Source organism: Gossypium arboreum, chromosome 9 (genome assembly GCF_025698485.1).
Source record: "Gossypium arboreum isolate Shixiya-1 chromosome 9, ASM2569848v2, whole genome shotgun sequence".
Lineage (NCBI taxonomy): Eukaryota > Viridiplantae > Streptophyta > Magnoliopsida > Malvales > Malvaceae > Gossypium > Gossypium arboreum.
In genome coordinates, this window is record NC_069078.1 from 6,476,154 (window position 1) to 6,500,619 (window position 24,466).

Sequence of the window (24,466 nt, forward strand, 5' to 3'; positions counted from 1 at the left end):
GGCATTAACCCCTAATTTTGGCGTGAAATAGAGAATTATCAAGGTCAGCCACTTGTTGAAAGATTTGAAGTTGCGCCACCCCTTTTTTTTAAGGATAATGTTTTGGGTAGTAATAAAATAATAGTTTATGGAAAATGACACACACAGCACCAAATTTGTTACTTGTCAGTTGATGTGTAAAAAATAAATTTCCAGAACTAAAATCTCCAATATAAAAGCATGGAATAAATAAAAAACAAAAAACCTTTTAACTTTACACGTCCCCTTCAGTTTCCTAAAGCAAAATCATGATCCACTTGCATATTCCAGAATCCAAAATCTCTTGCTCCCAAACAAACATCCCCCAATAACATATATCTATATTTTTAAATTTAAATAAATAAATAAATAAATAAATAAAACAAATATGGAAAATAAAATCCGCTGATTTTTATTCATGTTTGGCTCCAAAACCGTTCCATTTCATTTTCATCTCTAATATTTTTCGTGACTCATACTCACCGCCTTGCTTGCTTTCTTCTTAGCTGAACCGGGCTCTCTGTTTTTCTTTTCGTTAAAAAAAAAGCCTTCTAGCTCTTGCATACGTATTCGTATACGTATTTCGTATAGAATACACCTATCTGGAGAAACTTCCTGTTCCGGTTGGTGTTGTGGCGGTGATTGGAAGCTGAAGATATTCGTTTGGTGTTTTCGCATCGTTTTCTGAGCGAAAAAGAAAAAAAAAAAAAAAAGAAAGGGAAGAGATGGGAGGAGGAGATGAAGAAGAAATTAGAGGAAATAAGAAGATAACTGTTGGAGTTTGCGTCATGGAAAAGAAGGTGAAATGCGGAAGCGAGGTTTTTTAACCATCTTTTGTTCGCTCGAGTTTTCTACTAAATATATGAAAACTATACTTTTTTTAATGAAAACTTATTAAGAGAATGTATGATTTATTTAGTACATATTGCTCTGTTTTACTTCTTAAATTTAGAGCTTTTGAAAGTTTTCGGGTTTCTATTTGCAGGTTTTTTCTGCTCCAATGGGACAGATTCTGGACAGGCTTAAGGCTTTTGGCGAATTTGAGGTAGATCGTATATATTTTCTAAAGCCTAAATTTAAATGCATCTGCTTTATTTTTATTTTATTTTATTTTTAAAGTGAGGTAAATTTATGGAATTTGAATTAGTTGAGGAGAAATATAACTGCTGACTTGTGCGATATATGTATTTTTAGTTTTTGTGAGGATAATCATGATTTATTGAAAAAAAAAATTTAGTGTAAATTCTCTAGTTTTTATTAAATACTATGGGGGAATTTGTTAGTCCGTGTAGGCATGGAAGTGCGCGTGTTAAATTTTATGTTGTTTTATTCCTATAGATTCCTTGTACTGCAATGTTTCTTTTCTTTTTGTTGTAGATTATATATTTTGGCGATAAAGTTATTCTTGAAGAACCAATAGAAAGGTACGTTTTCAGCAAATTGGTTGAAACACAACGATTGTGATTTACATTACGGTATTGCTGATAATATTGGTTATAATTAGTATAATCTTTGTTATTGGGACTCTTTACTTTCCCTAAATCATTCCTGTTCTGCACCTGTGTGTCTGACTTTGAGACATGATTTTAAGGGGTATGATCTCCAAACTGTGTGGATATATACTTGTATCCAAACTTCTCTAGAGTTCCAAGTCCGGTAACATATATATTTTTAATTTTCTTGTGAATTTCAATAGTTTGAACGTTAATGTTGATAAAAAAGAAGGAAAATATAGAAGAGTTGTGGAGGAGGGCCAACATTTGCAAATTAAATGTCCTGTTGAAGTCAGCACAAACTGGTTGCATTTACCTTGAAAATTTTGAAGTCTTCAGTTTAGCAGTTCCATCTCCCCATTGATTAACTGTTTTGACATTTGTTATTCTTTCAAAGAGTTTGAGCGGAGCAACTATGTCACTGAACATTAGTCCCTTGTTTGACATTTTACCTTCTCTTCCCCCCCCCCAAAAAAAAAACTCTCTCTCGTCTTCTAGGAGGACTGTCTGAGTTTTAGGAGGGAATTAAGGTAGAGGATTAGACAGAGAGCCATGTATATTTGCATAACTGATGAATATAATTCTTGATATTTTGGTTGCAATTCATGTTACTTCTCTGCCGTATTTAGGTTGAGAGGTTCTTTGTCATTAAATTGTCTAATATATGATAGTTTTGCATATTTCAGCTGGCCAATCTGTGATTGTTTGATTGCATTCTACTCCTCTGGGTACCCCCTTGAGAAAGCTGAAGCATATGCTGCTTTAAGGAAGTAAGTTCTTTTAATATAGATATTGTTTATTTTTATGCATGTATTCTATGTGCAAGTTCAAAATGAGTTATCATTCCATTTCAAATTGCAGGAAATTTTACCTAAATTTATATTTTAATATGATTACTTATTCTAATTCTTAACATGGAAAACTTGATATAATGATTTCAAAACTTTGGGATCAAACCTTCTGAGTAGACTTTATGGATATTTGAGCTGTTAATTAGGCCTCCTTATTAACAAGGAACATGCTAAATGTTGACCAAATTAAAATTGAAAAGTTAGGGAAGATTTCTAAGACAGGATACTAGGGCGAATATCTGGTAATTTGCTTTGAAAGCTTAATACAGGTCTTAAATGAGAATCTGTAATTAATGTAAGAAAAGAAATTATTTATAATAATTCTGATTGGATCTTAGATCTAAATTGCCAAGCATCAGCATGCAAAGTTTGCCTCATCAGTCCATCCATATGGAGAAGATTTAGGTCTTTGCAGCTGTAATATATTTTGGACTCTAAGGAGATTGACCATTAGAGGATGCTCAAGAGCAGCGGATAGGTGATGATTCAGTTATTTTCTCTCTAATTGAGGTAGGAAAATTAAAATTTGGGTCGTGCATGACTGCAACAGGAGCCACCTTTATATATTTAGTGGCATGTTTTCTACTAGTAAACTATCATTTAAGTCTTCAGTTAGAGTGTAGACCTGCACTAAGTTTGGCCTTCTTATATTGAAGTATAATCTAACTGGTGTCTTCATCTGATTGTTCATCTTAAATATACTCAACCAATATTTTGAAGATTGTAGAAATTTGATTTCTATTATAGTTTCTAATTAATTATTTTTGCAACTGTTTCTTCTCTATGATTCAGACCATTCCTTGTGAATGAGTTGGACCCACAACACCTTCTCCATGATCGACGGAAGGTTTATGAGGTATACATTCTAAACTTCCATCTTCACGTCAAGATTTTTGATCCATAATCAAGTTCAGAAAACCAAGACCACTTTCCACCTCAGCGAGGGACATCACGGCAGTTACTTTTACATAGCCCTTGACCTTTGGAAGAGGAGACCTTAATAGGGGGCTTCTTCTTCTGCCCCTTCTGTAATATCTTAGCTTTGGAACCAATTGACAGTGTGGTTAAGTCTTGTACCATAGTTGGTCAAAGCTTATATTCTTTGAGGGGGAAAAAAATTGTCCTTCCAGCTCTGCTGAGAACTAATTATATATAGTTGAAATGTATAATGTTAATATAGCAATTGATTGCCTAAAACTAACCTATTTATTTTTGGATTCCAGCGACTAGAAGAATTTGGAATTCCTGTTCCTAGATATGCCCTTGTAAATAGAGAAGAACCATACCAAGACCTGGATTATTTTATTGAAGAAGAAGATTATGTTGAGGTCCATGGAAATCGTTTTTGGAAGCCATTTGTGGAGAAGCCTGTTGATGGTGAGTTTGGTCTTTATATTTCCTTTATCTTCTTGCATATATTTACTTCTTGCCAATATCCAGAGAATGGATTTAATATGTTTCTGTCATTCTCCTTGTTTCCATAAAGCTTGAACTTCCTTGCAAAGCATGTTAAAACATCTTTTCTTTTTGGTTGTGAAAAGGATAAACTAGTGGACATTTCATATATTGCTCATTTCTGCAAGCAGTTGAGTTTGAAACCTAATTCATGGTGCTCAGGAGGGATTCTTGTTCTTTTGTACTTCATAATTATCGCACCAACTGCAGCTCTAGTTTGATTGGTTGACCCTTTTTCCAGTTTACACATAAGCTAACAACTTTATTTTGTTCTTCTTTGAAGGGGATAATCATAGTATAATGATATATTACCCAAGCTCAGCAGGTGGAGGCATGAAGAAATTGTTTAGGAAGGTCTGAATACCTACTTGAACTTATGGCTACAATTTTTCTGTAATTTTTCAGCTCTGATATGAATTTTATAGCATCAGGGGTTATTTTGGAAAATGCTTTTTTTGCTCATTTTCTTTTCAAATGCGGCTGCCAATTTCCAAATAGCTGTCCCATGATTGATTTAATATTTAAATTGTAATATGGTATTATTTTTTTCTTTATTTTTTATTATCTTTTTTTAGGTTGGGAACAGATCAAGTGAGTTCCATCCTGAAGTTAGAAGAGTAAGGCGTGAAGGTTCTTACATATATGAGGAGTTTATGCCGACTGGAGGAACAGATGTCAAGGTTGTACATTTTGGTGAAAAGAAATTTCTAGTTAATTTATTGTTCTTTAAAATTATACTTGTATGAAACTAAATTCTTGTAAACTTTTTGCACTAAAGAAGAATGCTGTTTATGCTGAACTGTGTTTGATTGGGAGAGAGTGGAGGGAAATAGATTATCAAGGGTACCTCACATTTGCAGTTTCTTTGAATTTGATACTATTAATTCAGAACTTAATTTGGCATTGACTTTTGTATCAATAAGAAATAGCTATCCTACTTGCAAGTTGCAATCACACATTGGTTTCTTGAGTTGTTGCTGGTTTTGTTTTGTTTTGGTTTTTTTTTTTTTTTTTTGAGGTTTTGTTTAAGCATTAGCCAATACTCTTGCTTCTGCTTTCCCTCTCTTTTGCAAGTTTGTCTGATTATCTTGTCAAATGAATGTAGGTCTATACGGTTGGCCCTGAATATGCTCATGCAGAGGCTAGGAAATCTCCTGTTGTTGATGGTGTTGTTATGAGAAACACTGATGGCAAAGAAGTAAGTATTTGGTAATATATTATCCAAAACATTTTCTTTATTTCTTTTCTTTGATGTATGCACATGAGTGCACATCAGAAATCCCTATATTTGTATCTTTGTCAACACTTGATTCCAAACAATCTTTATCAATTATCAGGAGATTGTACCAATTAGATTGTTATGTGAAAGAAATTAAAGTCAGGTCATTAACTTTTAAGTTGAAACTCGGTATACATAAGGCATATGCCAAAGGAGGTAAACATGTTGTGCTCTATGATGCGCATATTGCTTTAGATGTTTTAATCGTTTGAATGACTTAAACCATTGCCCATACCTTCACAGCCCTGCATGGTGGAAAATGGCCAATAAAGTACGTTGTTAAATCAATAGTTTAGCAGAAAATTATATTTAAAATGATAGTTTGCAGGATATCAAATGCAAAAGCCTCTAATTTGGTTGTACCTTACTCAAGTAATGGTTTAAATTATTTGCTTGGATTTGTGACTAATCATTTGCCATTAAATGCACGGTGAAAATTTATGGAAAGGTTAATTATAATTGATGAAATATGTAGTACTAGTTTCTAGTCAATTAGCGCTTTTGCTCCCATAATTGATTCAGTGCTATTACACTTGCACATGAAGGTTGGAAATACATGATGTTTGAAACATATCTTTATTACCTATATGACAGGTCAGGTATCCTGTGCTGCTGACACCTAATGAGAAGCAAATGGCAAGGGATGTCTGCATTGCATTTAGGCAAGCGGTACGTTGATTGAATCTCCTTTGCAACAGATGCCTTAGTGTTTGACCATTGTGGATACATGACCACCTATGTTCTGCAAATATTACTCGAAAAGACTCACATTTGTTTTTCTTTCCACTATGCCTTTTCTTCCCTCCTCATTCTAACTTCTGATCCTTTGAAACATGACGTTTGCTATAATTATGTTCTCATAGTAATTTCTTTTGCTTTGAGAGCGTGCCTTTTCTGAAAAGATTGATCACAAGCTCATATTAGCTTCTTGAGATGTTACTTGCACTTCTTGAGGTCTGTTTTAGGAGTTAGTCTCATAAGGCAATAAAGATTTTTGTATCATGTTGGACTTACTATCAATTTGATTTACAAAGAATGGTTTTGTTCAATTGAAGAAAGTTAATGTATATCTTTTTTCGAGGTTGTCTACGTGTTGCAGCAATATTTGCACATATCTTCTCTTATAATCGAACATAGAAAGATAGGGTATATTAAGAAGTATGTGCTTTCCTTATTTTGACAGAACTGTCCATTTGATAACAATTTTGTTTTCTTGCAGGTTTGTGGGTTTGATCTTTTGCGTTCTGATGGGTGTTCTTATGTTTGTGATGTGAATGGATGGAGTTTTGTTAAAAATTCTCACAAGTAATGCTAATAAACTTCTCTTTGCTCTCGTGATTATTCATGGTGTTTTTAGCATAGGTCTTTTTCATTTGACTATACCACATATTGTCTTGAGTTGATGTGTTTATTTTCCCCTGTTCTAAACTGGTCATATTTTGTCTTGTTTAATTGTTTTGAAAAGACTTACAGGCTCTATTGTTATACAGGTATTACGATGATGCTGCTTGTGTTTTAAGGAAAATGTTCTTAGATGCAAAAGCGCCTCATCTTTCCTCAGCAATACCACCAACTTTACCATGGAAGGTAAACGAACCAGTGCAGCCTTCTGAAGGACTTACTCGTCAAGGAAGTGGAATCATTGGCACATTCGGGCAGTCTGAGGAGCTACGCTGTGTTATAGTTGTTATTCGCCAGTATGTTACTCCATTTTCCTTACTGTTTTCCCTTAGTTTGTTGGAAATCCCTGCATTTTATTCATAAACTGTTCTGAATGTGCAGTGGTGATAGAACTCCCAAGCAGAAGGTGAAATTGCAGGTTACTGAGGAAAAATTGCTAAACCTGATGCTAAAGTACAATGGGGGAAGACCCAGATCTGAGGTGATTGTTTCACTTCTTTATTGTGTACTTCTTTTCTACAAATAGATTCTGTTGCCTAAGCAACTGTTTGTTGTTTTTACCACATATTAGACAAAACTTAAGAGTGCTGTTCAATTGCAAGATTTGTTGGATGCCACAAGAATGCTTGTACCCCGTTACAGGTAGCTCTTCATTTTTCGTAAATTTTCTTATCTAGCAAAAACAATGACAACTCAAAACATCAAAAGGAATGAAAGAAAAAGTTTGTAACAGCGGATGTTATCGGACAGGAAAAAGGAATTGCAAAAAAATTAGTAGGATAGGAATTGAGATTTGTTTTAATGAGGCTATATTGTAATCACTAACTATCAATTTTATGGTTTAGTTGAATGAGAGAAGCTAAGAAGGTAACTAATGCTTGTTGGTTAGTTTAAAAGAGGAAAGATGTGATTTTGACAGCTGAGGCAAAAGGAAAAAAAAGGGTGGGGGGGGAATTTGAGCTGCCTTCTGGTACTTAACAGAACTTTGAAGGCAATTTTTCTTTTTTTATTTTCTTTTAATTATTTTTTGGGGGGTGCGGATGGGAGGAAAGGTGTTTACTACCTGTAGCAATATCTGCATATGATTTTTAGTTTTCCTTTCCCTATAAAGTACTTTATCACTTGGAATTTTGAATTTATTGAAAGGTCAATAATGATTTATCTTTTGAATATTTATGTGATATAGACCAGGGCGTGGCAGTGACAGTGAAGCAGAAGATATTGAGCATGCTGAAAAGCTTCGTCAAGTTAAGGCAGTACTTGAGGAGGTTATATATCTTATCTTGAAATGACTTGCTTTTTCAGTTTACTAGTTTTGCTGCATTCATTATATCATCGCACTTGGGCAGACCTCTTTGTGTGGATGTAGAAGTTCATGATTCCTCATTCCTCCTTTATCATAAATTATCATTTCTTGATTATATAATATCCTTTTTTTAATTGTTAATATGGGCTGGCTGTCTCATACTAAATGCTTTTGATTCCAGGGAGGGCATTTTTCTGGTATTTATAGAAAGGTTCAGTTAAAGCCTCTTAAGTGGGTTAAAGTTCCAAAAAGTAATGGTGAAGGTGAAGAAGAACGGCCTGTTGAAGCACTAATGGTTCTTAAATATGGGGGTGTCCTTACACATGCTGGGAGGAAGCAGGTAATAAATATGAACCTCCCTTTCTTAATTCCTACATTTGTAGTTCAAGTACTTGTTCAATCAGCCTATAGTTTGTAAAGAGAATCACTTTTCACTTGAGAAGCCAAGCTATTCCATAAATTTAGAAAATTATTTGAATTTGAATTAAAAGTAAGGGATAGCATTGAAAAGTTAAACATGAGAAGGGTTTATTGAATTTAAAGTGGAAATTCACTTCAAGACATCTAGGGTTGAAACTTGGAAGGAAAGAAATTCATTTTGGACACAGCAATAAAAATTTAGCTAAATACCTGTTGATTCATTTGTTTGTTTTCCTTTTTCTTTTCTCTTCCGTGATTTTTGTCTCTCAATCTCATGCAGGCAGAAGAACTGGGTAGATATTTCCGAAATAACATGTATCCAGGTTACCAACAATAGACCCTTTTATCTTTGTTAGCAGTCTTCACCTTGTTTGGCAGGAATGTGCTCGTTATAGATATGTTGACATTTTTAGTAGTTGTTCAAGTTAATCTTGACTCTTAAGATTTATTTTTATTTGTTTGGTAGATAAAATAGTGATGAATTCAGGAGTATGCAGCTTTTTCTTGATGGATTTTTATAAAATTACAGGTGAAGGTACTGGCCTGCTTCGCCTTCATAGTACATATCGTCACGATCTAAAAATTTACAGTTCTGATGAGGGCCGTGTGCAGGTATGCCTTAAGTCATAGATGAATGAGTATAGATTTTGATCTTTACCTGTTTGTGATTCATATCTGAACTAAGTTGCTATAACCTTATTGTCATTGTTGTTTGGCATTATTAATAGGTTTGTAAATTAAATCATTTAACAGATGTCTGCTGCTGCTTTCGCTAAAGGCCTGCTTGACCTTGAAGGGCAACTAACACCAATCCTGGTATGTAATGTTCCCTTAATGAGTGCATTCTTCCTTTTAACATTGAATTTGCTTGACTGGGTTGGTTATCCTTTTAGGTCTCCCTTGTTAGCAAGGACTCCTCAATGTTGGACGGACTTGACAATGCCAGCATTGAGATGGAAGAAGCCAAGGTTTGTATCTCTTCCTGCCGTTGATTTTGCAAGCTGTTTTTGCATCATACGGCTACTCATTAAACTAGAATTCTTGGCTTGGTAATTGATTTGATTTATCTATCCATTGGTGTGCTTTATGAAGTTTTGACTACAAATGGCTTGATTATTTAATTGGGCCAAGAGCAGAGCTCTGAAAATGCTTATTTATGACCTTGAATGACCTGGATATAATCGGGAGAATCAAATAAGTTAACTCATGGATCCATATGAACATTTTTGACCTTGCATCAACCTATCAATTACCTGAATAAGGGAACTCTGGATCACTTGACTAAAGAGACTCTGATATAGTGTTCAGGAACAATCTAAAATCTTAAGCTCTAGGTGCCTGCTTAATAATGGGTTTATATTTCTGTGGACATGTTATTTAGTTGTGCGGTCATTAGTTATTGCCTTCTGCAATGTTGTTCCCCATCTATTTCCATAAGTTACCACCCTACCCTTCCCACCTAGAACAGGGTATAAGGACAGATCATTCAAGGTAAAATCGTTCTTTCACATTTTTGAGTGCTGTCTTAGACTTCCTCTGGATTTTGCAGGCTAGGCTGAATGAAATTATAACATCTGGTGCAAGGAAAATTCATAGTAACGGAACATCTAAATGTCCTTGGATGACTGATGGAGCTGGATTGCCTTCTAATGCTTCTGAACTGCTTCCGAAACTGGTAATTTCATCATACCAAGTGAATATGCAACACTGTTGTCACTCCTCTCCTCCCTTTGTTACCAAGTGAATATGCAATAGAAGATTCTATTGCAAGTATTTCCAATTTTCTGTTGCCCCCATTTCATTTCGCACCTTTTATATACCAGGTAACCCTGACTAAGAAGGTTACTGAACAAGTGAGACTACTTGCCAAGGATGAAGACGAGACTCTTACAGAGGCAAGCCCATACGATGTGATTCCTCCATATGATCAAGCAAAAGCTCTTGGTAAGACAAATATTGACATCGATCGTATTGCTGCTGGATTGCCTTGTGGTAGTGAGGGATTCCTGTTGATGTATGCTCGGTGGAGAAAACTTGAAAGAGATTTGTATAATGAACGTAAGGGGTAAGTATCTACCATCCATTCTTCCTTGTACTTCTGCATTAGGTATCTGAATATTATGCCGGTTATGTTAAATTGTCATTCATGTACATTATATGAAGAGCATTATCCATCTTTAAGCTAGCTATAAATTTCCATTTAGTGTCTTGAAACTAGATTTCTTACTTAACATGTTATTCTAGCATTATTGTTTTTACTAACATTGGACTTTCCTGCAGACGCTTTGATATAACTCAAATTCCTGATGTTTATGACTCTTGCAAGTGAGTAGCTATTTTAATTCTATAAGCATTTTCTTTTCTAGATAATAGGCACTTTATGCACAACGAATTCTATAGTTCAGAAAGTGTGTGGAAATCCTTTCTTCTTGGTTTAAGAATTTCTCTTTGCATCCTAAATTTTCTCCCAATTTAATTTTCTTATTTATTTTCATTTATCCTTTTAATTTTCTAAACAGAAATTTGAAAATTTTCTATTTGTCTCAAGGAGATTGTTGCATGATTGCATTCCAGCACCACACGTTATTGTTGAAGTGAATATCTCTTTGAATTTTAGAAAATGAACCATCTATGATGATGGTGTATAGGTAGATTGAGGAACTGGAGATTGCATCTCACCGTAGTATTGGATTTAGGGTTGAACATTTGCTTCTTTTAAGGAGATATCTGCATATTTAGCGTTTGTTTAGATCAGGAAAAATAGTGCATTGATAAAATGCATAGTATGACATCGCCATAATTTTGATGTCCATAAACCTATTATACAAATCTCCTAAAACTCAAGCAATTTGCTCTGTCTTGATTTTTAAATTTTAGAACTTTCACAATACATTAAGTTCTTGGCCTTTACAAATATAAACGCTTCGTTTCTTTCTTAACACTTTTATATGTTTGATTAACCTACTATTGCAGATATGATCTTCTGCACAATGCTCATCTTAATCTGAAAGGTCTGGATGAGCTCTTTAAAGTTGCACAGGTAAACATCTTACCACCATAGAGTTGATTTTTTACAGTGGCTATATTAGCAGTTCACCCCTATTTAATCTTAATCAGCCATACGTACTGATCTGCAGCCTCTTCATTTACTTTTATCTTCTTTTCTTCATTTGGTGACTACATCCTATTGTTTTCCAAATTTTCCTAGGCTGCTTATTGACCTTTGCATCCGTTTTTGTCCTAACTAGTCTGCGTGATCTTGTCGCAGCTTCTTGCAGATGGTGTCATTCCTAATGAATATGGCATTAATCCGAAGCAAAAACTAAAAATTGGTTCAAAGGTGATTACTTTCTGCATTTCTTATTCAATTAGAAATGTTCGGACAAAAGATCATACTTAGTATTTTTACTTAATTTATTAATGTTAGAAGGTTCTTAACGCTTCCCCCTTTAACAATGTACATTTAACCTTCATTAATGCAAATGAACTACTTGCAATTCTCCCCACCCCCCTAATTTTTATTCTGTTCCTTTAGATTGCACGCCGTTTGTTGGGTAAAGTTTTGATCGATCTGAGGAATACTCGTGAAGAAGCCCTTAATGTTGCTGAGTTAAAAAGTAACCAAGACAAGTGCTCAAAATCAACTAAGAATGGGAAGGATGATAAAGATTCTGCACCAAAGTTTTTCATCAATGGGGATGACACAAGGCGATCTAGCACCACAAGTGAAATTTCAATGGATCAAGAAGATGACGATGATAAAGAAACTAAATACCGTTTGGACCCCAAGTCGTATATAAAACCTTTAACTCATGCATTATTCCCTGTATTTTAGTTTATCATCTTATATTTGACTCTTTGTCCATTCAGGTATGCAAATGTCAGGACACCTGAGCGGCATGTGAGAACACGCCTTTACTTCACATCAGTAAGTGCAAATCACGAAAGAACTAACCATTCTCTTTTCTCGTGTTCAACCTAACAGGCAGACTTCCAAATTTGCTATATATGTACTTCCAATTATTTTTGCTAAAAATAATTTGGCTTGATTTGTCTGACAGGAATCCCATATCCATTCCCTCATGAACGTGCTTCGTTACTGTAACCTGGATGAATCTCTTCAGGGAGAAGATAGTCTTATATGCCAGACTGCCTTGAAACGTTTGTATAAAACCAAGGAGCTTGACTACATGAGTTACATTGTGATAAGGATGTTTGAGAACACAGAGGTAGGTGCCTTACTTTATTATAGGTCTTTCTCAGAGAGAGATGGTCAAGTCATTAAGCTAAATGCTGCCATATCCAGCCATTGGTAAACAAGTGGCATTCCTAACAAGTCGACCTTTATATAAATTGATTTCTCATACTATGTGTATGTATGCATGGAATTGAAATTACAGGTAGCGTTAGAAGACCCAAAAAGGTTCCGCATCGAGTTGACATTTAGCCGAGGTGCAGATTTATCCCCATTGGAGGTAATACTGTCAAATATACAAAGAGAAACTCTAATGGAAGAAACGATCAAAATCTGAAGTTAATTCCAATATTTTTTCAATTTTATATAGATATGAACCATTTTTATACTTCTTGTTGGCTGCATGAAACTACACTAATGCAATGTGCGTTGACAGATGAATGACAGCAAGGCTGCTTCACTTCACCAAGAGCATACATTGCCGATAATGGGTCCAGAAAGACTGCAAGAACTGGGATCCTATCTGACATTAGAGAAAATGGAAAAGATGATTCGTCCGTTTGCAATGCCGGCGGAAGACTTCCCTCCTCCAGCAACTCCTGCCGGATTTTCGGGTTACTTTTCCAAAAGTGCGGGGGTGCTTGAGCGTCTGGTAAATCTTTGGCCTTTCCATAAGAATGCTGCTCATACCAATGGAAAATAACAAATTCGTTCTTCATTTTCCCTTTTACTTTTTGTTGTGCTAATGATGCATCTCACTTTTTTGTTTTTACTTCTGTTCAATATAACAACCAAGAAATGTTTGACTAAATCAGTTTTCTCCTGACGACTTTCAACAACTGAGTTTTGCTGGAAGATTTAAAATTGTATAAAATTTCCCTCTAGTTAAAGCAATTTTGAAAAGAAAATTGGGAGGTTTGGTTTATAGAGTAGGTGGCTGGGTTTGCAAGTTATTCGGTTTAATTTAGAAAAAAAAATGATTGAATTTTTTGAGGTCCAGTAATTTGATTATGGAGAAAGTTGTATATAAATATCTTAGTATTCCGCTCTTGAGTTAGGGATGACATTTTTGGGATAATATTTGGACGTTAAAATGATTATCTGTTAATGGATTTGCAGCAGATACATATATTTATTATCCGAATCCATAATTTTAATACCCTTTTGAATTTATTAGTTACAAAATATTTAAATTTTGTTTTCAATAAGGTTTGAATTAAAGACTTAGATAAAATCATATTTTAATCATCAATACTTATTTTAATTTGCACAAATTCACATATAATGTATAAAAATATTTTATAAAATAATATTCAAAATAAGATAATTATTTTAAATATCTTTACATTTTTTTATCAGAGAAATACATTTTTAACATCTTTTCTTAAATCATATAATTTTTATCTATAAGAATAATTAAATCATTGGAATTTTTAAATTTGTCATTATCAGGAAAATATTTGGTATATTTAGAGTGAAGTTTTTAAATTTCATAAAAAGGTTATGTCGAATATTAAAAATAAAAATAAATATACTGTCAGTGTAACAAATATTAAATTTTATTTTTATACAATTAAATAAATATTATAATATGAATTTATTTTGAAATATTATAAACAACCTAATCAACTGTTAAATTTTACCGTGCTTTTGTTTTAGCATCCAGCCATAAATTTTTATTTTAATTACTAAATTATTAGAATTTGGCTTTTTAGTTGCTGTTTCGTTAAGTTTGAAATGGTTGGATGATACACAGAGTTAATTTTTGATAAATAACTTGAGTAGCCAATTAGCTATGTTTTTTTAATCCGTTAATTATAAAAGATTTTCAATTTAATTATTAAAGTTTTCAAAATATTAGTCACCATGCAGATAACAAGTTTGATGTGGTTATTTTTATTAGCCTAATAACTAATTTTACCCTTCAATATTTATAAATTCTATTAATTTAATTCTAATTCTAAAAAAATTATAAATTTAATCCTAAACTTTTTCACTAGTATGTGGCGTTAGAATGTTTTTAAATAATTTTTTTATAAAAAATTTCTCTAACTTATGATCTTTTAGAGCTAAAATTAAAAACTTTTGAATTTTTAATGTCGAAAAGTAATATTTAACGTTAAAAGAAATTTCACCACCAACTTATCATCTTTTTGGTAGAGAAAACTAGAACCTTCGAGTTTTCCTGCACTAAATAACACCCCCAAAAGCATAAAAGAATAAGCAGAGAAAAAAGAAACGTTAATAACTAGAATTAAATTGATAAATTTTTAGATGTTACAGGTTAAATTTATTAGATTTTTTAGAATAAGAATTAAATGTACAGAAAGTATAAATATTGAAGTACTAAATTTGCTATTATACTAAAAAAATTAAATAATAAATCTGGGAGGCAAATTTGAAAAGAAACTTGGGAGGTTGGGTTTATAGAGTCGCCGGTTTTATTTGGTTTAATATAGAAAAAAAATGGTTCAATTATTTGTGTATGAAGCAAGTTGTATTTAAATATTTCATTAGTTTCTTCGAATTAGGAGTAACTGTGAATTCAGACAAGAATTAAAATTAAAAATAATTATTTATTACAGATTTGGGGTGAATAGAGATAGATGTCCTCAAATATGTTCATTATCCCAATTGTAATTTTAATTGTATTTTGAATATATAGATTACAAAATACTTTCAACAAAGTTTGAATCAAAGAACTTATAGAGCTAATACATTTTAAACTTTAATTATAATTTTCACAAATAATATATAAAGAATTGTAATAAAAATATTTTCAAAATAATAATCAAATTAAAACAATTATTTTCAATATCTTCAAATTTTTATAAGAAAATATATTTTTAACATCTTAAATCATATTATCATTTTTATCCATAAATTTAACTAAATCATTTGAAGTTTAAAATTTCTTATTATTATTTTTAGGAAAATACTTGGTACAATATGGGTGAGGTTTTTAAATTTCACGAGTAGAGTGAGTCAGGGTTGACATGTTTTATAAAACTATAGTAAAAATTTAAAAATAAATATTTGAAAAAAAGAGACACAAGGTTATTTTAATTACTAAATTGTCTGAAATGGGTGGATGATGTGCACTTCCCATTCTCATATAAAAAAATTAATAATCACTCAACTATGTTTCACTTTAGTCAATCAACTATAAAAAAGATTCGATTTAGTTAATAAAATTTTAAAATTAGATTTTTAGTCACCATGTCGATAACGAAAGTTTGACGTGGTTTTTTTTTTTATTATTAACCTAATAATTAAATTTGCCCTTCAATATTTATATGTTCTATAAATCTAGTTATAATTCTAAAAAATCAATAAATTTAACCCTAAACTTTTTTTTATAGGTGTTAAAAGTAACATGTTTTGGTTTCATTCTTAATGCATTTTTGGGTGATTATTCGATATTAATAGTGAATTTTATGCTCATAATCCTTTAAATTCACGTTTTTATACTTAGGATAGAATTTGAGAGCAAAACAAGTGAAAATTGAAAAATCAGAGCTAGTTACAGGAGCCACACAGGCTGGATCATTCCACATGGCCTGGACATACGCCCGTGTAAGCCACACAGCAATTTGGCAAGCCATGTCGATTTCACGATTTGCATTCTGAATAGCTGAAAAACAAGATTTTTAAAGTTTTTAGGGTATTCTGAAACCTATATATGACAAAAATAAGAACATAGGAACGAGCTGTCATATAGTCAAGAAAACAACTCGAAAAACACCATTAAAGCGAATTCTGAAGCAGATTTCCATCAAGATTGAAGATTCCCTTTTGATTTCTTTGGGAATTATTATGAGTTTCTTTGTTTCTTGTGGTTATACTGTATTTTAGATTTTTTATTTACTAGCATGAATTAATTTTCTAAATACCTAGGGGAGATGAACCCTATGATGGAATCTGTCGTTCGGTTTTTATTTTACGCAATAAAGACTTAATTTTTTGTTCTTAATTACATGTGCTTAAATCGTGGTTTAATATTTCTAAACTATTGATCCATGTTTGATATGCTTAAATCAGAGGAGGAATAAACTTTGTATAAAAGTAAATCTAACATAATTGAGTAGAGTTACATGCAATCTTAGAAATAGGACAACATAAATTTACCGGATTAGAGTCAAATCTAATAGGAAAATCCATATATTGAATTAATGCGATAATAAGAGTTTTAATTAGAATTTTTTTTTAATTAATCAACTTAGGGTTAGTTGCTCTTATTCTTTAAAAGAGATATTAGCATAATTTAGTTTGATAGTGATAGATGAAGTCTAGGTGAATTCTTTTATAGGTATTGTTTTGCTTCTTGGTTGTTAATTGGTTATTTTCGTGATGTGTTTTTTGCCGTGTTCACTAGTTAATTTTAGTTTTAATTGATCACTTGAATTTATCAGTTAAATAATAGAAAGACTAGTACTTTTAGTCTTCGTGGGAATAATATATTTGCTTACTGTAGCTATACTATTAATTGATAAATGCACTTGTTTTAGTCAGATTTTTAGTTGGTTTCGTGGACATCATTTTTTTACTAGTATTTGGCGCTAGAAAGTTTTTTAAATAACTTTTTTATAAAAAGGCTATTCTCAACTTATGATCTTTTTGGCGTTAGAAACTAAAAACTTCTAAGTTTTACAATGTCAGAGAAGCATTGTTTAATCTAAAACTCATCTTTTTGGCACATGAAACTAGATATTGTGTCAAAAAATACAAATATAATCAGAACATATAAAAGATTATTAAAAAAAAAAAACTCATGTTGATTTTATACACTTGATTTTTTTTTTTAAATTTTAAAATGGTCCAAGTTTAAAGTTAAAAAAAAGAAGAAGAAGAGTAATTATAGGGATTGGAAATCCAATCTTGATCTTATATATAACCCAAGTTGGTTTCGTTTGGTACAATTTTTATATAAAATATTGAAAATTAAAAGATGTGAGGAATTACAAATTGGTGAAAAGGAATCTCAATCTTTATATATTAAATCCCCCTGCGAAGCAATAAGATTGTGACAAAATCTTCCAAGTTTTGAGGCCTTAGAGGGTAGATTTTGTCAAGGAGTTGCTGTTAGTGCCTTAACACTACACATTTCAATATACATAAAAACAACAATAATTCAAATCAAGTCCCTATCATTTAAATTGTCGTATCCACTTTGTGGATATTGACTATGACAATACCTCCATTTTGCTAATAAGAATATTATTCACTATGAATCACTTTGATTTTATAATATTAGTTAGGTATAGATTATATTTTTAAGGATGGTCCCTGCTTTTATCAATTTCTTTTAATTTTGGTCCATAATAAATATTTTTCATCGTCGGTTTAAAAACTAGGTATAATAATTTAGCACTCAATCTCTATAAAATTTGTCAATTTGGCTCTACTCCACTCCCTCGTGATTTATTTTTTTTTTATTTTTTATTTAAATATTTGAATTTGACATGCTTTTTTCTTTTTGGTGATAAACAAGAAACAATAATTTCATCAAATTAAATTGAACAAAAACAACCCTAACTTTATCTTGTTGCTGAAGCCCCAAAACTACATTTGGTGCATCATAAAAAACTTACAGGCTTAACCTCTATCCTAAACTCAATTTAACTAAACGGTCAGCAACTAGATTGTCTTCTCTAATAACATACCTAATTCACTTCTATCATTTAACTCTCATAATCCGTTGAATCCTCCTAAGCACTGTGGTTCCTGAGCCCACCATCACATTGTCTTGTAAAACTCTGACATGTTTGAATTTGAAATTGAATTTGACTGTGATTCCTAAGCACTGTGATTCAAATATTTGAATTTGACATGTTTTTAATCCTATATTAAAAACTAAAAATCAGTAACTATGAGATGTGCTGTGGTGGTTGTTCACTTTATCCTTTAACCATGAGATTTGGGGTTCAATCCTCACCCATGATTAGTTGTTTACCTCTTTGTAAAGCACCATGATAATGAATTCCTAAAACGTGAATTTGTTGATGTTATTGTGTATATGTTACATTCTTTTCTTTTTGCTATTAAATTCATTTATTAATTTCAAAATATCAAAATTATAAAAATTCTTAGTTTATAATATGATATTGAAAAAGACTAATTTAAATATTTCATGAGAAATAATGAAGTTATATATATTTATTTAGTACTGAGTCATTTAAAAACAATAGCTAATTTTTATAACAACAAATGGTTTAATAAATAATTTGGTATTTAAGTTTCACACATTCTTCTAATGTGATATTTGTGTTATTTTTTTATTTAATTTGATACTTATATTTGATAAAAGTTATATATTTTGGTACTAAAAAGTAACGATGTTAATTTTTGTGTTTAATTCGAGTTTGAGGATTGATTTAATGAAAGTTAGTTACTAATATTACTAGGTTTAAATTTTTCATGATTTTGTTAATACAATAAATTTAGGGCTGAATTATAGAAATATGTTGAAAAAAATTGAGAAAATGTGTTGATTTTTTTTTTGAAACTTACCAATTTAGACTATTTTTAGAGAGAGAAAGAAAAATGCATCCTACAGGGCATATTTTCTTTCCAACAGAAACCTTTTCAATGGCTATAATACCCCAAACAACCATAATTTATCCTATATAAACCCTTCCAAACTTCATTCTTTTCAACTCAATAGACAATCCGCAATCCTCAATTCTAAATTCTCGATTCTCGATTCTCGATTCTCGATTCTCGATTCTCGATTCTCGATTCTCGATTCTCGATTCTCAAATCTCAAATCTCAATTATTTTAAAAATCTTTCATTGAATCTTATTCTTTCCAATTTTGTTTTATTCCTTATAATTTGTAAAATGACAAATCAGTTTATTCGTTTGGATGACAAACATATCTCCAATGTTCAATTACAAATTGTAAGACAATATTATTAAATTATTTAATTTTAAATAGTTAATTATTATGTTGTTAACATTATTAATTATCTAATTTTATATACTCAAGCCAAAGTGTAACTAAGGCTTTCAAGTTTACAAATGTTATACTATCAATGGATGGAGCATAAATGGGGCCCTAGTTGACGGTGGTTATGCGGGTACGACAACGAGTTTCTCCTCATCAGAGGAGCATGCTTTATAAAACCCATACAGAAGTACGAGGAAGAAAAATTTAGGGGTTGTCGAAACTGTTTTTTTTTTAAAGAGGGTCGACTTTGTTTGGAAATAAAAATTAAAACGGGAGTCGCCACTGATCTTTATTAGTTGTGATCGGATCACCTTTATTTTAATAAAATGTTTTAGTTTACTAAAACGGTGTTTTTGGTCTATGAAACTCGAGAGAATGGGTTCGAGAGTCGGTTACGTGCGAGGAAGGATTAGCACCCTCGTCACACACAAAATTGGTACCAAATTGATTAGTTAGTGTCTTAACGTCGAAAGTTGAAAATCGGGAACATATTTAAAATACGATCCTTCTTTATTAATGTCGATTTCAAAAACCGAAAAGAGTGTTAAAAACTCTCTTGTCTAGAAGTAATAAAACGTCACAACCTGTGAGTTAGGATGCGACACTTTGCACCTTCGAGAATAAGTTTGCCTTTAATTTCTATTGGAATTCCGTGTATTTTAAAACTCGAAAGGATATTTGGCTATTTAGGATCAACAATGTAGCGACGTAAAAAAAAATTTAGTTTCGCTTGGTCGCTAATTGTGGCGATTTATTAAACATTTGAAAACCAACTTTCGATTTTATTAACAAAGGAGTCGCCACGATCTTTTTATAGGTGTGATCGGACACCTAATAAAATTATTTTAAAACAAAAAGAAGGCCGAATTTAGGTCTACGTGAAAGTCCAGAGAAAAATTGGGGTTCGAGTCGATTCGCGCGAGGAAGGTATTAGCACCTCGCGACGCCCAAAATTGGTATCTCATAAACATGTGTTGACTTGATTTTCAAAAATACGAGTTCAATATAATATTTAATCGTGATCCGATTGAAAATGAGAATTTTAGTTTTCGATTTTTTAGAAAGGGTGTCCTGCTTTTTAACACAAGCCGATTTAATTTCACCCAACACAATGATGAAATCGATGGCTTAATATTAAATCGGTACATTGCCTTATTTTTGAAATTAATTAAAACATGAGAAAAAATATTCCTAAAGTGAGAAATTAAAAATAGATAAAGGACGAAAAAATGATATCATTAATGAAAAATATTAACATGGAATACTAGAATATTAGAATAACAATAATAATAATATTTACAAAATAAAACAAATCATGTACTAATAATAAAATAGGAAAAATGATATATTTGGTAATAATAATATAAAATAATAATATGTACATAAAATACATATATATATATATATATGCATATAATAAAAGTATGTAATAATAATAATAATAATATATACAATAAAAGAAAATATTAGGAAACGTACATAAAAAATATATACATAAAAATTTACAACAATAATATAAAATAATGATATGTGCAAATATATATATATATATACATATGTACATAAAATATACACTAATATAATAATAGTTATAATAATACTAGCAATAGTAATAATTTGTAATAATAATATATACACAATATGGTATTTAAAAATATATATATATGTATATATAATAGTATTTAAGAATATATACATAAGAAATATATAACTAATTGCATTAAAAAATATATACATAATATATATAAAATACCTAAAAAAAAGAAGGGGAAAGAAGAGAGAAGGAGGGGGAAAGGAATCCGGCCAGGGGGCGGTCACCGGTCGATCTTCGACCATGTTGTCATGCCACCACCACTACGGTGGCGAAAAAGATAAAATTTTTTAACAATATATGTATATATAAAGAAAGAAAAAAACAACACAAAAAAGAAAAAAAGATTCGAAAGAAGAGGAAAAAGAAAAATATGCAACCTTTTATTGATGTTTCTTTTGTGTTCAAAATTTGAAGGATTTTGTGTTTGTCTCCTTTTTCAATCTTTGTAAAAAATCACCTCCTTCTTACATGATTTTTGAATGACTTTTATAGCCATCTTTTACATGATTTTCTATTATTTCTTTTTCTATTTTGTAGGTGGTGGTGGTAGACAATGGATATCAAAATGGGAGGAAAAATGGGGCAAGTGGGAAAGTGGCTAGGTGGCTAGGGTTTCTTGGTTTTTTTGGGGGGGTAGGTTTTTCTTTCTTTTTTTTTGGTTAGGTTTTTTTTTGGGGGGCTTAATGGGCTTTTGAATTGGGTTTAATATTTGGGTTTTGTAATGGGTTTGGGTAGATGTAAATGGGTCATGGGTTAAGGGTTTTAGTGGGTTTAGAGGTTTGGTTAGGTTTTGATATAATCGGCCCGGCAATTTGGGCTTCTATAATGCCCTCTTTGCTCATTATCGCAACGATAATAGAGCAAAGACTTTCAAGGAAGACCAAACTTGCCCGGTCTTGCTAGGTCTTGACTTGCTTTGGAACTCTTCTTGTTTAGTTAATCCCTTTTCACCACCGCATCTTGTAGCTTTGGTTCAATCCATCGCAAATTCGGAGATATGCCTTGTAGCTTCAACTGCTCCAATGTAACTTCAAGGATATGAGATTTGTGGCTTCGATCCGCTTCATCGTAACTTCGTAAAGATAAGATCTACAACTTCAATATGCTCTTCTATCGCTTCAGTGAGATAAGGTTTTGGCCTTCTCTTTTGCCACTTTAGAAAGGCAAGATCTGATATCCTTGATCAGCTCCACTGCAATTTCAATTAGCTTCACTGTAACTTCAGGGATATAAAATCTGTGTCTTCGATTAATTCCAGTCTTCATTCTTTACTCGGCATGTGATCCTGAGCTTAACTCATTTCTCGCAATATGAATTGACTCTTTAAAACTAGACATTAAAAACAGAAATTGAAAATAGCTCAGCACGTGAGCCAAGGCTCAACTCACTTCTCGCAATATGAGTTGATTTTTAAAACAAAATTTGTAAAACAGATTTTGAAAATACCTCGATATGTGACCCGAAGCTCAACTCACCTCTCGTAATATGAGTTGATTTTTGCAAAGCATAAAAAAAAATCAATTGAAAATACCTCGGCGTGTGACCTGAGACTCAACTCACCTCTCGCAATATGAGTTGGTTTTTTTTACAAACATAAATTGAAAAAAAAAAGAAATTGAAAATACCTCAGCGTGTCCTGAGGCTGAACTCACCTCTCGCAATATGAGTTGATTTTTTTTGGAAAAACAAAATTTTGAAAAACAGAATTTGAAAATACCTCAGCGTGTGAGTCAAGGCTCAACTCACCACTCGCAATATGAGCTGATTTTTTTGAAACACAGAAATTGAAGAACAGAAATGGAAAGCACCTCAGCGTCTTGAGGTTCAACTCACCTCTCGCAATATGACCTGATTTTTTTGAAAGACAGAAATTGAAAATACCTCAATGTGTCTTGAGGCTCAACTCACCTCTCGCAATATGAGTTGATTTTTGAAACTTAACTTGAAAAGCAGATTTTGAAAATACCTCGATATGTGACTCAAGGCTCAACTCACCTCTCGCAATATGAGTTGATTTTTGAAAAATATAAATTGAAGTAAAACAAAATACCTCAGCAGTGTGATCTCAAGCTCAACTCACCTCTCGCAATATGAGTTGATTTTTTGAAAGACGAAATTGAAAATACCTCAAGATGTGAACCGAGGCTCAACTCACCTCTCGCAATATAAGTTGATTTTTTGAAAACAGAAATTGAAAATACCTCAACGTGTCTTGAGGCTCAACTCATTTCTCGCAATATGAGTTGAATTTTGAAAACAGAAATTGAAATTACCTCAACGTGTCTTGAGGTTCAACTCATTTCTCGCAATATGAGTTGAATTTTGAAAACAGATTGAAATTACCTCAGTGTGTCCCGAGGCTCAACTCACCTCTCGCAATATGAGTTGATTTTTGAAAACAGAAATTAAAATTAGCTCAGCGTGAGCCAAGGCTCAACTCACCTCTCGCAATATGAGTCGATTTTTTTGAAAGGCAGAAATTGAAAAACGGAAATTGAAAATACCTCGGCGTGTGACCTGAGGCTCAACTCGCCTCTCACAATACGAGTTGGTTTTTTTGACAACAGAAATTGAAATTAGCTCAGCGCGTGAGCCAAGGCTCAACTCACCTCTCGCAATATGAGTTGATTTTTGAAACTTAACTTGAAAAGTTGATTTTGAAAATACCTCGATATGTGACTCAAGGCTCAACTCACCTCTCGCAATATGAGTTGATTTTTAAAACAAAATTGAAAAAAATACTTCAGTGTATGATCTGAAGCTCAACTCACCTCTCGCAATATGAGTTGATTTTTTGAAAGATGAATTGAAAATAGCTCAGTAGCGTGAGCCAAGGCTCAACTCACCTCTCGCAATATGAGTTGATTTTTTTTTGAAAGGCGAAATTGAAAACGGAAATTGAAAATACCTCGGCGTGTGACTCGAGGCTCAACTCGCCTCACAATACGAGTTGATTTTTTGACAACAGAATTGAAATTACCTCAACAGTGTCCTCGAGGCTCAACTCACCTCTCGCAAGATGAGTTGATTTTTTGAAAGACAAAATTGAAAATACCTCAACGTGTCTTGAGGCTCAACTCATTTCTCGCAATATGAGTTGAATTTTGAAAACAGAAATTGAAATTACCTCAACGTGTCTTGAGGCTCAACTCATCTCTCGCAATATGAGTTGATTTCCCTTGAAAAGCATGAATTAAAAACATCAAAATACCAAAACCTGTCCTTTGGTAGAACTCGGTGTCTTTTCCTTTGATTCAAGTCGACTCTCATTCAAGATTTCTTGCTCACTGGAGTACCAGATATCCCATGTATGATGTTATCATGATATGCACATGTTTGTCTTAAATGCTTTTATGCCTACATGATTATGCAAAGCTTCTTAAGCATGTTTGTCGGATGTCCGCTTAGCCACGATTGTTGAGGATCTGTGTTCATTGCTTTGATTCTCAACTTTCTCTTCAGGCCTTATACCTGTCTTCAAGCTTCACGAGTAATCGACGTTTCT

At 32.3% G+C, this 24,466-nt stretch overlaps 1 protein-coding gene across 2 annotated transcripts; it reads left to right on the forward strand.

Moving 5' to 3' along the window:
- The first annotated feature begins 368 nt into the window (after positions 1-368).
- LOC108456895 (inositol hexakisphosphate and diphosphoinositol-pentakisphosphate kinase VIP2) lies at positions 369-13,326 on the forward strand. 2 transcript variants are annotated; one of them, XM_017755628.2, is made up of 30 exons: positions 369-836; positions 1,004-1,063; positions 1,396-1,442; positions 2,198-2,281; positions 3,155-3,218; positions 3,586-3,739; positions 4,101-4,171; positions 4,393-4,497; positions 4,923-5,015; positions 5,691-5,765; positions 6,316-6,401; positions 6,587-6,793; positions 6,879-6,978; positions 7,069-7,139; positions 7,684-7,765; positions 7,985-8,143; positions 8,504-8,546; positions 8,753-8,835; positions 8,977-9,039; positions 9,117-9,191; positions 9,773-9,898; positions 10,047-10,288; positions 10,504-10,548; positions 11,197-11,263; positions 11,492-11,563; positions 11,759-12,012; positions 12,094-12,151; positions 12,285-12,452; positions 12,624-12,698; positions 12,855-13,326. In XM_017755628.2, exons 1-30 carry the CDS (start codon positions 744-746, stop codon positions 13,119-13,121), a joined length of 3,189 nt encoding a protein of 1,062 aa, XP_017611117.1. In that variant the 5' UTR covers positions 369-743; the 3' UTR covers positions 13,122-13,326. The 2 variants fall into 2 exon arrangements, with proteins under 2 accessions (XP_017611117.1, XP_017611118.1); XM_017755629.2 differs by having other exon boundaries at positions 369-818.
- Positions 13,327-24,466: the final 11,140 nt, after the last annotated feature.

Coding starts and splice junctions, on each gene's coding strand:
- LOC108456895 (XM_017755628.2), top strand. CDS start 744: ATGGGAGGAGGAGATGAAGAAGAAATTAGAGGAAATAAGAAGATAACT. Junction 1,443..2,197: donor CTTGAAGAACCAATAGAAAG/GTACGTTTTCAG, acceptor TGCATATTTCAG/CTGGCCAATCTGTGATTGTT. Junction 3,219..3,585: donor ATCGACGGAAGGTTTATGAG/GTATACATTCTA, acceptor TTTGGATTCCAG/CGACTAGAAGAATTTGGAAT.